At 37.8% G+C, this 14,198-nt stretch overlaps 1 protein-coding gene across 1 annotated transcript in view; it reads right to left on the bottom strand.

Moving 5' to 3' along the window:
• Nucleotides 1–256: 256 nt before the first annotated feature.
• Nucleotides 257–14,198, bottom strand: part of FBXL17 (F-box and leucine rich repeat protein 17) — a 295,611-nt gene continuing 281,669 nt past the window's right edge. The window contains exon 9 of the mRNA XM_065046666.1: nucleotides 257–2,167. Within this exon, the coding sequence (XP_064902738.1) occupies nucleotides 2,030–2,167 (138 nt within the window). The 3' untranslated portion in view covers nucleotides 257–2,029. The remainder of the gene's footprint in view (nucleotides 2,168–14,198) is intronic.

Raw genomic sequence — 14,198 nt, 5'->3', positions numbered from 1 at the left:
GGCAGAAGTGAAAAGAGATGACCAACTAGATCTGTAATATCTAAAACTCCTTAGAATTATAGAGTATTTTAGATTGAGAAAGTTCTCTGGAGGTCATCTAGGTGAACTCTGTCATTCACAACGGGGCCAGCTTGGATCAGTTCGCTCAGGACAATCCCCAGATGAGTTCTGCATATTCAAGGATGGATATTTCAGTCTTTCTGTTAGCACACTCTAAGTACAGGTAGCAGCACAGATAAACAGAAGACATCACATCTTTCTTTTTTCTTTTATTAAAACCCATTGCAGGATCAAAGTTTTCACGAAAAAATAGAAACTTACAAATTGTGTGAATAGTTTTAATGCACTCATAAAAAGACATCAAATGAAAAATGATGAAAATTCTGTACTATATCAGCAATATAATCCATTGGCTTTACTCTGAAAATATTGTTGCCATTTTGGAGTGAATAAAAAGCCTAGCATTACACATGTTCACACATTTTACCACTTATTTAAAGCAAAAACTTTATCATATATTTTTTTTTCCAGAGAAGCTATTTCATCCCCATTTTGAAAAGTCTAATAAGAAAACATTTGAGAACCTCACTGGAATTACTGTGAGCTGATGTTTCTGTTGTAAAAAATTATGCTATGGAAATCAACAGATGGTTTTACAGAGTTATACAGCCACACTAAACAAGCCTCTAGGTTATGCTGCATTAGACCTTCTGGATTAGCAAAACATTTTGACAATAATGGCAACTCTTCAGCTGAAGCTTAAGCATTTCATACTTCAGATTAAAATGCTGTAACCTTTGAAAAACAAATATCCAGTGTTACACACCTGAAAACATTCTTAGCCAAATGGTAATACTCTAAAGATTAATGCAACTTCAAATTGAAGCTATAATGTCTCTATTTTCACTATCCCCATGTCAAATTTAACTCCTTATAATGCAATGCAACACAAAGAAAAAGAATAGTTTTATGTATTTAGTCTTGATATTTTCTTGCATACACTGTTTTATGAAGGATTTGATCCTACAAAATGATACCCGCGATGGGACTCATGTTTAGATGGCCTCCTTAAGGTAAGCGCTCTTTGCATTGTAAGATCTGTTGTAAAATAATAACCGCACAAGGAATAAGAGGAATCCTACTATTGGCTTATACTCACTCATCTGAATTTTCCAATTCAGCAACATAAGAGTGTAGTCAGAGGAGAAAGTTCACTTAAAAAAAAAGGTAATTTTTAAAATCGGATATTAAACCATTGACTGTTAACTTATTTCTGGTAGCTGGTGTATTCAATTACTGCTTGGCTTTATGAAACGGGAGCTGGTTATCAGTGTTAGGTTAAGCACTGTTAACTCTCTTATTGTAAAAATGGAGATGTGGAGATTTGGAAAACTCTATAGCATTGAAAAAAAAAAACCCAACAAGGTATCAATTATGTTGAGTGACAGAAAGAAGATTGTCCATTAGATATCCATTCTGTCATTATCATCATTTACTAAGATTTCTGTTCGAAGTGTTTATAAGAAAATCACAATTATTTGTAGATTTCCTTATTACTGTGCATTTTAAAGCTCTTGGCATAGCTTTAGTAAATAGTAAGCATGAAGTTTAGGTCCCAGTTTCAACACAGGCCTCTGTAGTTGAACCAGACTTGGTGCTAGCACTGAATTACCGTTTACAAATCAAAGGAAACACACTTGACAAGGGCAAAGTAAACAGAGGAAAACAAGCTTAACATCTCTATAACTCAAATTATCCCGAGAACTAGTAGGAATCCACTTCAAGAAATCTGCCAAAGGCATTTATATCTTTAATGCAAACAAAAATATGATGCACTTCTAAAGTTTTGTTTCAATATTAGTACTTAGTTGTACAGTACATTAAAGTCAGTGTACAGCTTTCATCATTTTACTGTAACCTCTGTAAACTCACAATTATATTGCATCATACGAAAGGTTGTGAACCCTCTGCAATCCCCATTATATCTACTGAATGCAGCAGAGTGGAACTGTCATGATGGTATGGGACGTTAAGAGGCAGTAGACGTGTTGGGTGTCCAGCCCATTTGATAAGCCCGTTCCAGTGTCCTCTTGCAATCCTGTAGTACAGTACTGAAGGTTATATGTGGATACTGCTGCACTAGCTGCTCCACTGTGGCTTCATTCACCTGCAATCAAAGCAAAGAATCTGTGATGTTCAAAGAGTGAATAAAAAGGGCAACATTACGGAAGCTAAATGAATGATGTAACTTTGGACTCCTGGGAGGACTTGCAGGATTGGGCTCTTCACTGATGCTGCAAGTTTGGGTACATTTATCACAAAACAAATATACAGAATATAACGTTCTGTTAGAGCAAAACCACCCACCCTTGATTTTATTGTAAAGGGAGTACTTTTATATAACATTCCAGTAAATATTCTTTGATTATTTGTGATTGAAAGCAGAAGGCCAAATAGTCTCCATCTGAAAACAGCTTTGTTTAGAAAACGGCAGCAATGTTTAACAATCTATTTAACTATTTCCATTCCATGCTTGACTATGCTGGCCACTCACAGAGCCACGAACCTATTAATAATTATTCAAAGAAAAGCCATCCTGTTTAACAAAGTGCTGCCCATAGTACAGATTTCTATCTTGAAATACGTGCATATTTATTCAAACTTGCTCAAGCAGACATAAGTTTGAAATATAAGATTTTCTTGGCCTTGGAAAATGAAAATTCATTACATCTATTAATTAATTTATGGCACAGTTATGATACTCACATGCATACTAAGTAGTAACTCCATGATTAACCTTACTGAAATGAAGTTGCACTGTATGGTAGCTGTCAATGTGGTTGCAATGAAAAATAAGAGATAACATGACTAAACATGGGCAAAAGAATGCAAACGATTCTATACTGCAGGTAGATCAATTTACCAATTTATGAATTCCCAATATGAGTCAACTTTTCCAAAAGTTAAAAGTCCTACATGTCTTCATGTACACTACTGGTAGAAGTTTTTATTTTAGCCTTTTGGTGCGAGGCTAACACTGTACAAAGGGTTTTGTGGGCAGAAATGGTGGGATCAATAATTAAAACATACAAGCCTGTCAGGTTTGGGATGCTTCTCCTAAATCTTAGACATCAGAGGTAGCACTTTTTTTCTTGATTAGACAAGGCAATCAGACAAACCTAGCTAAACCTAACACCTTTACAATGGCAGTGCTGTGAGGGGATTAATTTGTCAATTATTTTTAAGCTGATTGCAGTTTGTATCACAGAAGCAGACAGCTTTCTTTGGCCTTTAAATAAATAAAAGATTAACCTAAGAACCTTAACTTATAGGTAGCTCTCTTTGAAATCTTTGCGGAACACTTGGATGTTTTAAAATGCATCGATATTACATTTAAATACTGAACCACCTAGATCAGTAGGATGTACAATAAATACCATCATTTGCGTTTTTCCCCATGGTGTTCCACATTCAAGGCCAAAAGTAAAAAAACTAGACTAAAGTGCTTACTACCATTATAAAGATCCATCTTGGGAAAAATATTTTAAAGCACAGTGACCAGAGTGTCTAATGTTTTTGTCCTTAAAAGATAACAAGGAGTGCATCCTTCTGAGCAGCGATTGCAACCAATGACAAGGAAAAATGAAAGGTTTAATATCCAGTTCTTCTACTTTGATAATAGAAACACTCAATATTCACTGCAAGTTTCATCTAGCTGAGACTGACTTGGATAGAAAACTGGTTTAACTTCCCTTCATAGCACAAACTGTTCTCTTTTGGCAAATGACTATGTTACAATAACATCTTCCAGTGCTGAAAATCAAGAAGTGACTTTTAATAAATCAAAATGAAATCAGGGATAGCACAAGTCCTCAAAAATATATGCTACTTATAGCTGAATACATACTTTCAAACTGTCAGCAACACTTCATAGAAATATTGCTTGGAAGGGAAGAATTCTCTAAAGTAGCTGTATTTGCTACTTTTTGCCTATTCAAAAATAGTGAAAAGCCTATTTTCTTTAAATTTGTGGCGCAGAGAGTCATGGCAGTTATGTAGCATACAACTAGAAACTTCTCTCTTAAGGGTCAGCTCAGCCAAAACGAAGATGCTTACCACAGACAGCTGCTCATTCTGCTCTTTCTTAATGGAAACTAAGTAAGAGATATTGTTTATCTGCTAGATATCTGCAAATATTACTAGTAGATAGAGGTTATGATTTTTGATGCATCATAGTTGGGCTTTATTTGTTAGAATAGCATGCATATTACGTCTTTAGAGACAACATCATAAGCCGATTTTCTGTTACAGGAAACAAATAATAATGCAAATATTTTACAAAGATGATGTTGAAACACAAGAAAAGAGGTAATGATCTCCATATTCTGGTGGACATGATCTCCATGTCTTTGACTCAAGACTGAACACATTTAGAGAAGCTACAGTCTAGCCAGATGTAGCTAACACGTTTACTACAAGCATCACTTAAACGAAATAGCATAGCCCATGATGTTACAATGGTATCTTGTAGTCTTAAAACCTATGAAGAAATCTATGGTAAACCATCCAGCACTAGTCATCTGTCCTACGTTTTTTCTGATACAATTATTACTGCACAAAATAATATTTAATGCAACCATTACTAATTTCTATTACTACTTTACTAAATAGAAGAAGGAAACTTTTGGTATTGGGTGCCAAATAACAGTTACAAAATAGACATGAGCATGCAGAAGGCAGGTAAAACCATTGCAGAAGTGACACTAACAAAATCACCTACTTTATGACCAAAATCTGAATAGTAGAAGGTTTTCTGCATTTTTCTAGAGTGTTAAATGGACATTTTAAATTATTAGTTTGATCCTAGACAATAACTTGAGTGTTATTAAACAGCAAAGAGGGAGAAAAAGGATCCTATTTGACAGTGGATCCCAGGGTGAGAAAGAAATGTGGTCAGTTAAACCACAATCCCCTATCAGCAGATTTTGTAAGCTTTTCCTTTGCCATGGAAAAAGTCAGGTCAAACAATAAAACAGTGTAAAATTTTTAGTCTTTTCAACTTTCTGTAGTATTGGATTAAAACTGTCCTATCTAAAAGGTAGGAAAAATGAACCCATCACAGAAACACGGTGGCATGACTCTCATAACTGGAGTGCTGCATTAGATAGCCATAAACTCTTCAGAAGGGATAGGTGAGAAAAGAGAGGAGGTGGGGTAGCCATGTGTGTTAGGGACTGTTTTGATTGTCTAGAGCTTGATGAGGGTGATGATAGGGTTGAGCGTCTATAGGTCAAAATCAAGGGGAAGGTCAACAAGGTGAACATCCTGGTGGGGGTCTGTTACAGACAACCTAGCCAGGATGAAGAGGCAGATGAAATATTTTGCAGGCAGCTGCCCTAGCCCTTCTTCTTAAAGGGCACTTCAACCCACCAGATGTCTGCTGGAAATAAAACACAGCAGAGAGGAAGCAGTCCAGGAGGACTGCATGGAAGACAACTTGCAGACACAGCTGGTTAGTGAGCCTACTAGGGAAGGCACGCCACTGGATCTGTTGTTTGTAAATAGAGAGGACACATGGGCAACATGTCGGTTGGAGGTCACCTTGGGCACAGGGATAATGAAATGATTGAGTTTTCTGTTGTCGGAGAAGTTACAAGGATGGTCAGCAGACCTGCTACTTTGGACTTCAGAAGGGCAGACTTTGACCTGTTGAGAAGGCTGGTTCGCAGAGTCCCTTGGGAGGCAGTCCTGAAGGACAAAGGAGTCCAGGAAGGCTGGTCTCTCTTCATGAAGGAAATATTAGAGGCACAGGAGCAGGCTGTCCCCATGTCCCGGAAGGTGAGCTGATGGGGAAGAAGGCTGGTCTGGCTAAATAGAGAGCTGCGGCTGGATCGTAGGAATAAAAAGAGATTTTATTTGGAAGGAGGGGCAGGTTACTCAAGAGGAATACAAGACTGCTGTGAAGTTATGCAGGGAGAAAATTAGAAGGACCAAAGCCTAACTAGAGCTCAGCCTGGCTACTGCACTAAAAGGAGACCAAAAAATGTTTCTATAAATACATCGGCAACAAGAGGAGATATAAAAAACTGGCTGGATGGCTGGGCCCAAAGAGTTGTGGTGAACGGAGCCAAATCCAGTTGGTGGCTGGTCATGAGTGGTGTTCCCCAGAGCTCAGTACTGGGGCCAGTTCTGTTTAATCTCATTATCAATTATCTGGATGAGGCGATTGAATGCACCCTTACTAAGTTTGCAGATGACACCAAACTGGGTGGGAGTGTTGATCTGCTGGAGGGTAGGATGGCCATACAGAGTGATCTGGATGAGCTGGATTGATGGGTCAAGGCCAATTGCATGAGGTTTAACAAGGCCAAGTGCTGGGTCATGCACTTGGGTCATAACAACCCCAAGCAGCGCTACAGGTTCAGGGAAGAGTGGCTGGAAAGCTGCCTGGTAGAAAAAGATCTCGGGGTATGGATCGACAGCCAGCTGTGTGCCCGGGTGGCCAAAAAGGCCAACAGCATCCTGGCTTCTGTCAGAAATGGTGTGGCCAGCAGGGCTAAAGAGGTGTTTTTGCCACTCTATTTGGCACTGCTTAAGCCCCACCTTGACTCTTGTGTTCAGTTTTGGGCCCTCATCATAAGAAAGTCATCGAGGTACAAGAGAGAGTGCAGAGGAGGGTGATAAAGCTGGTGAGTGGCCTGGAGCATGAGTCTGATGAGAAGCGGCTAAGGGATCTGAGGCTGTTTAGCCTGGAGAAAAGGAGGCTGAGGGGAGATCTTATCGCTCTCTACAGCTACCTGAAAGGAGGTTGTAGCATGGAGGGTGTTGGTCTCTTCTCCCAGGTAGCAAGTGATAGGATGAGAGGAAATGGCCTCATGTTGTGCCAGGAGAGGATTAGATTGAATAGTAGGAAAAAAATCTTCACGGAAAGGGTTGTCATGCATTGGAACAGGTTGCCCGAGGAAGTGGTGGAGTCACCATCCCTGGAGGTGTTAAAAGGGCATTTAGGGACTTGATTTAGTGTTAGAGTTAGTTTATGGTTGGATCTGATGATCTTGAGGGTCTCTTCCAACTGAAATGATTCTATGATTCTACGAAAACAGAGAAATCAAAATTTTGTTCTTTGTTAATGAATGAGATAAAAATATCTCAGTCAACTCCCTCACTATCCTTGTCATCAGTTACTATAATGGTAGGATTAAGATGAAAAGAATTCTTATGCCTAACCATTAGAACACAAGCTTCTGTCTCTTCGTTAAGAGGCAGTCTGGCTGGTGATAAAACAAAAGTACTGAATGTCATTCCCAAAATAAATTCATTCCACAAACAGAGCAATTTTCCCTTCTGAGCTTGAACAGTCTTGTTCAATGAATGAAAACTAAAAATCTTCACATCTTAACATACTTTAAAATTTTATATTTTATATTTTTCTTTCACAGAACTTTCATTAATCTTCATTTTTTGAGTTGTCAAAAGAAAGACTACTTTCTGATGATAAACCAGTTAGATTAATACAAAATCATTCATTTGCATTTGAATAGCCCTTCAATTATGTTTTAACACAAAATGAAAGAATGCAGTCCTTATCATTAAAGTCAAAGTAATAGGTTTGTGTGAATCCTGGTCATCAAACAGAAAAAAAGAAAATAACAACAAAGATTGGTTTGAAGCTTATTTTTTCTTGCTGAAATAATAATTTATTCTAGATACTCCTAGAAGCTAATGTTAGGGCACATGGACAACAGGGAGGTGGTTTGAGACAGGCAGCACAGCTTCACCAAGGACAAGTCCTGCCTGACCAACACAGTGGCTTTCTAGGATGAAGTGACTACATCAGCGGACTAAAGAAAGGCTACAGACATTATCTGTCTGGACTTCTGTAAAGCCTTTGACATGGTCTCCCACAACATCCTTCTCTCTATACTGGAGAAAGATGGATTTGATGGATGGAATGTTCAGTGGATGAGGAACTGGCTGGGTGGTCACACCCAAAGAGTAGTGGTCAATGGCAAAATATCTGGATGGACACAGGTAACAGGTGGTGTCCCTCAGGGGTCCATACTGTAACCAATACTGTTTAATATCTTCATCAATGACAGAGACAGTGGGATAAAGTGCACCCTCAGCAGGTTTGCAGATGACACCAAGCTCAGTGGTGCAACGGACACACTTGAGGGATGGGAAGCCATCCAGAGGGACCTGGACAAGCTCGAGAAGTTGGCCCATGTGAATCTCATGCAGTTCAACAAAGCCAAGTGTCCTGCATCCGGGCTGGGGCAAACCCCAGTATCAGTACAGGCAGGGGGATGAAGGGATTGAGAGAAGCCCTGCAGAGAAGGACCTGGGGGTACTGGTGGATGAAAAGTTGGACATGAGCCAACAATGTGCACTTGCAGCCCAGAAAGCCAACCATATCCTGTGCTGCATCAAAAGGAGCGTGGCGAGCAGGTTAAGGGAGGTGATTCTGCCCCCTCTACCCTGCCCTAGTGAGACCCCATCTGGAGTACTGTGTGCAGCTCTGGAGTCCTCTGCGTAACAAAGCACAACAGCCTGTGGGAAGAGTTCCAGAGGAGGGCCATGAAAATGATCAGTGGGCTGGAATACTTCTCCTATGAGGACAGGCTGAGAGAGTTGGGGTGGTTCAGCCTGGAGAAGAGAGGCAGAAGAAAGGACAGTCTTTTTAGTAGGGCCTGTTGTGATAGGCTAAGGTGTAATGGTTTTAAACTAAAAGAAGGGAGATTTAGCCTAGATATAAGTAAGAAGTTTCTTATGAGAAGGGTGATGAAACACTGGAAGAGGCTGCTTGTTGAGATGGTTGATGCCCCATCCCCGGAAATATTCAAGGTCAGGCTGGACAGGGCTCTGAGCAACCTGATCTAGTGGAAGATGTCCCTAGTCATCACAGAGGGGCTGGACTAGATGACCTGTAAAGGTCCCTTCTAAGCCAAACTATTCTATGATTCACAAATAAGGAATAGAAACTGAGGTTTAAGGACCCTTCCTAAACAGGACTTTCCTACTTACTTTACTTGACTTTAGTTGATATCATGTCTAGGAGATCTTCTCTTGGATTAGTTCATCAAATGGCACCTAATGGGGCTTTAAAAAGCTTTGGTTTTAACTGAGAGAACTCCTCTATAACACGCCTAAGAAGAATCGTTAAGACTGCCTATTGATCCGAAAAACTCCTCCTATAGGTGTATGAAGCAGTCTCAGACTGCAGTTCTCATTCTAAAGCTACTAAAATGTCCCAGGATTGTCTGTGTTTTGTCATTTAGAGCAATACTAAAAAGGAAGAGTAGAGTCATCACCTGAACTGCAAGTTTCATGCTTCTCTACACAGTGAAGAAGTATTCGTCATTAATCTAAAAGGTTTCATACATAAGGAAAAGCTTTAGGTAACATCCAGTTCCCTTGATAATTGAAAATAAAAAGTTATCTCAATTCCAGCTTAGTAACTGAAATCAACAAGCAGCCACAAAATAAAAAAAAAGAGCCCCCAAACCTAGGCTCACATGCAAAAACCTCAGACTTGCAAAACTGGATTAGTGCAAAGGTGCTTTATTAGAACTTTGGAAAACTTGCCTGTGCTCCTCATTGATTTGTAACATCATACAGGGACGGACTGCTGAATAATTTTTGCATAGTATCTACACTAGTTCTTTCAACAGGCATGCAGCTAGATGATTTTAGAGAGTCCTGATATCACGGACACTCTCCTCTGAGACTCATTGTGTGTATCCATAGTGACAGATTTTGGACACATTTTATGTTCCAATTTCTCTTATGTTTTAACAACAGAATCCAAAATATACATACTTGGAGTTATTAAGAAACACATTTTCATATACACATTCTCTTCTCCAAGCTGTGGTTTGCTTCCTCAAGTCAGTGTCTTAAAAAAAATGCACTTTGACTTTTTTTCTGCTAATAGTTGAACAAATTATATTCTCAGGTGGCCCAATTATAACTGTTGCCTGTAGCCATAACAAAATTAAAGATTTCTGGAAACGTTTTGTGTGAAGTGCACTTGATCAGCTAAGGCAGACATATTCCACAGAGTTTCAGTGACTGCCCTCATGCCTAGGGGCAGAACCTTTGTTTAGGAAATATTAGTAAATTTTATTAGGAAAACTAGTGAAAGAACAGCACTGCCAACATTAGCACAATATCTTGTAGTCCAAACAGAGTCCCTTATGATTTCAACAAAGAATGTATTTTGACTTAATGGATGCTGTTATTAAAAAAAAGAAAAAGCACACATGCACACACATGCAAACACTGTATTTGTGGGTTCACAAATAATGAAACTTACAAGTACAGCCTGATGTATTATTATTATCATGACATTCGACAATTTGTGTTAAATCTTAGCAATTAATTTACCACTTTTATTTGGAAAGGGGAAGGAGTGGGTAAACAGAAATATCTGTAATCTTTTCTGCCAGGTGAAGCAAAATAAACGGAACACACAAACCTTCTAATATTTAACAGTAGCACTTCTGGAAGGATTTCAGAAAATGTAGCAAGGTTGCTTGTGAAGTATAGCCCCTTTACAGTTATTTTCTTAAATCTTGACAGAGAAGTAGAGTACTAGAGGGATGAAATTCATTCTTGTGGTTGTTTACACAGGTGAATGCTATTGACTCAAACTGCCAGTCTCTGTACAATCACTGCAATCACTGCATTACTGCAAACCAACAAAATAATCCATTTTAGGTCTCTGTGAGTTCGCATGGTTTTCTAGCAGAGACATCTTTTTAGGGCTTGCTGTCTGAATCATTACTGCCAACACAATATTGAATATTTAAATTGTATAAGTGATGAAATTTTCATTCTCATTTATCTTTGCTTATTGTGAAGGCTTACTCTTATATTAAATCATAGAAACCATTCTGAAGGAGCTTTTTCTGGTTGGGTGCTTTGCTAATTCTGTTCATTTCAATCAGATGAACTTCTAGACTGAACCTATACAAGATTTCCAGGTAAAAATATTACCAGCATCATAAGTATTTCAAATTTATGATGAAACTCTGTGTTTTGCTTTGTTCTTACTTATGAAAATTGCAGTTAATAAAGACGCATATGCAGTTGAAATGACAGTGGTTATTTATATAGTGATAAATATTCTTTCAGATTACTTTCTGCCTGTTGAATTAATAGCAATGATATTTTCCTTCCTATTCTGCTACATTAACAATAATTTGAGCACAGTATTGTAATACTTGTCAAAATGACAGCCTTTAAAATTAACAGAGTAATCCTTCTCAAAAATTTACCAGTTGGAAAAAATGACTGGGGACAATGCTTCTAAAAAAATTTTCTCTTTCCTTTTTTTTTTTTTTTTAAATCATAAAAATGTTGACTACTTCACATTGCATTTTTCCTTAATTGTTGGTGTCATGCTGATTTTGAACCATTGATCGGTATCTGAGGTCCCATATTTCTGTTACAGTATGACAGGTGGTTGCTTTTTAAAAACGGGGACAGACTCACTAACTCAGGAAGATTCCATCTTCAGCCTACTGCTATGAATATGCTGCTGAACTATCAGCCTGGAAAATAAAAAACTTTTGGTAAAGAAACAGTTAAACTAGGAGTACAAAAAGTTCAATTTCTATAAAGAATCCTTTTTTTATATTTTAGCAGATGCTTTTGATCACACAAGTAATGGATCTGTTATTCTAGTTAGCTAGGGGGGAAAAAAAAGCATTGTTCAGTCTTCTAAAATTGTTGTATTGAAAAGCAAAGTGAAATAAACGCTATTTTTCTTTTGTTGTGGGTTAGCAAGGATAACTGTAGTTTCCTTCTAATGGGATTCACAGATTTTATGAATCTAAAAGCTTCATTATTCATAGAGACATATCAATGGCAGCTCCTACATTATACATATAAAGCTTAAAAAAATACAGCGTATCCTTTTTAATATGCAGCAATGTAACTTGAACAAATTACAGTGATTTAAGAGAAAATAAGTGCTATAGAATTTTTCTTAAAGGGAAGGATTGGATATTTTCCGTCCTCTTCAATACTGTGAAACCATAATTTCAAATCTCAAAATGAACCCCTTAAAATATAAAAGAAGAAATGGTAGCAATTTGTCAGGGTTTTTGATCAGGCTAATGATAGTTAGCATTTTCTGAAGGTGGAAGGCAAATTGCTGTGATAATTATATTAAAACAAGCCATGGCTCTGTACTCTTGCTGTTCTACTTTTGATTAAGAACAGTTTAGCTCAAAAATGTATTTGAAATTTAAAGACGTATCTCTAGAAACTAAGGTCTTATCTCTTTTTCACTTACTTAACTTCAGTTACAGATCATATATGTAGATTAAAAATTTGTGGATGAAGGCTAAAAATGTTTCTAGTCATGCTTACTAATATATATCTATTAAACAGAAAACTCTTTTTGCCCTGAGTTGCTAAGTTTTTTTCATAAGCTGGCATTTCCTCATATACAACAGGAACTGCATTCCAGTGAGGCTAATGATTTGCAGTTTGAACTGGGTATGTATTTACACATATTTCTAAAACAGATCTTACAGAAACATGAAGCGATAAATTATTTAAAAAATCTACTAATTTTGTAAAAATCTTACTGTTATTTAAGATGCAAAAGATTTCTTAGTAGACCGTTTTTATTTTCAGGGGTTATCTATTTTCCTTCCTCTCTGTAGTAATATAAAAGAGTTTGTCCTTTTGTTGGTTGTACTGACCATCAATTTGTGTGCTCTAACATTTCAGTAAAACTATAACAGGAAATACATGCTACAATTAATAGAATAAAGTAAATGGAAATAAGCTACAGGCTTTCAGAAGTATTTTCATGAAAAGCAACCAGAACTCCTCAAAAAAAAAAAAAAAAAAAAAAGAAAGAAGCAAAGAAAAAAGGCTGAAAGGCTGTGATGATTTATTATGTGAAGCTGCATATCCGTTGACAACCAACTTTGTCAGACTTACTTCGTATCATTCACACATAGCTGTGAATGTTGAATTTTGCATCCTTTGTTTTTCAGTGTCATTTTTCTGCATATTCTCCTAAGAAAAGTCTACTGCATTTATGTCGCAACGCTGCTGACAACCATTGAAAATAGCACCACAGCTATAAGAAAAGTTCTTGCAATAAGAAAATCTGTGTGAGAAAAGCTGCAAAGTCCACAGGAAAGTTATTGTGACATGTTCAACCAGCCAAGCTATCAGCCAGAAAAGAGATCAAGTTTTTAGCCACTAGGTCCTAGGTGATACCCAGCTGTTTTCTGCTAAGGTGACAATTTCAACCCACCATTATTTAAAGACTGTTTGGGGTTTTGTGAAAGCACAATAAAGAAGTGCTACCAAGTCATCTTTAAAATGAGTTCCAGCAATAAATAGCTTAGACAACATTGCCCTCTTTTTCTAATTTATTTTACAAATATGAAATACGAAATATTTAGAAATAAAGTAACTACAATAAGTAAACACGACACAGATCAGTTTAGGGGTAGGAAAGTACAGATTTGTGTTCAGGAAAAGAAGCTTGAAACGTGGATTTGAATCTGTGAATGTGATGTAGGCATTACTTTATGCCCTTAGGATGCAAGTCTAGCTTTTACAATGTCTGTGTTTGTGGAAGAAAATAAAGTATTCCATAATTGTTGACACCTCTCTCAAAGTATTTAAAGGAAACGACAAATTAAAATATATAATTTCCTAGGCTGTGATTAAAAAAATACAGAGTATTATTAAGATTTGTTTTGAAGAATGGATAGTCATGTTCTCTTTCTGCTGCAGGGGGAATGAACTGAGGTGAACTGAATACAACCCCTGGTTCTGGAGACAACTCTGTGCCTTTCTCAGTATTTACAGAGATGACAAATCAGAGCTTCAGTGTACCCTGGCAGTACCAGTTAACGTGTTCCCCCACTCCCACGTCAAGTCCCAAAACACTACCTTGGGCTGCAGCACACGGCAGTGCAGCACTCCGCTATGCAGAGGAACTGGGAGTTTGTGGTTTTGCTGTGCTGCCAGAGCATTGGGAAGATGTGACACAAGGGAATGAAGCCTGGCTCAGCACCCCTGGGAGTGGGACACAGTGACAAGGCAGCAGTAACAACATAATGCAAAACAGAAATACTATATATTTTATGCCTTTTCCAATTACAAAACTCTAAAACGTCCTGCACAGGCCTTAAATAACTACTGATTGTATCTCTTACTGC

Source organism: Columba livia, chromosome Z (genome assembly GCF_036013475.1).
Source record: "Columba livia isolate bColLiv1 breed racing homer chromosome Z, bColLiv1.pat.W.v2, whole genome shotgun sequence".
NCBI classification, from domain to species: Eukaryota; Metazoa; Chordata; class Aves; order Columbiformes; family Columbidae; genus Columba; species Columba livia.
Note: the sequence above shows the minus strand (reverse complement) of the source record. Positions and strands in the feature narration are given on the sequence as shown.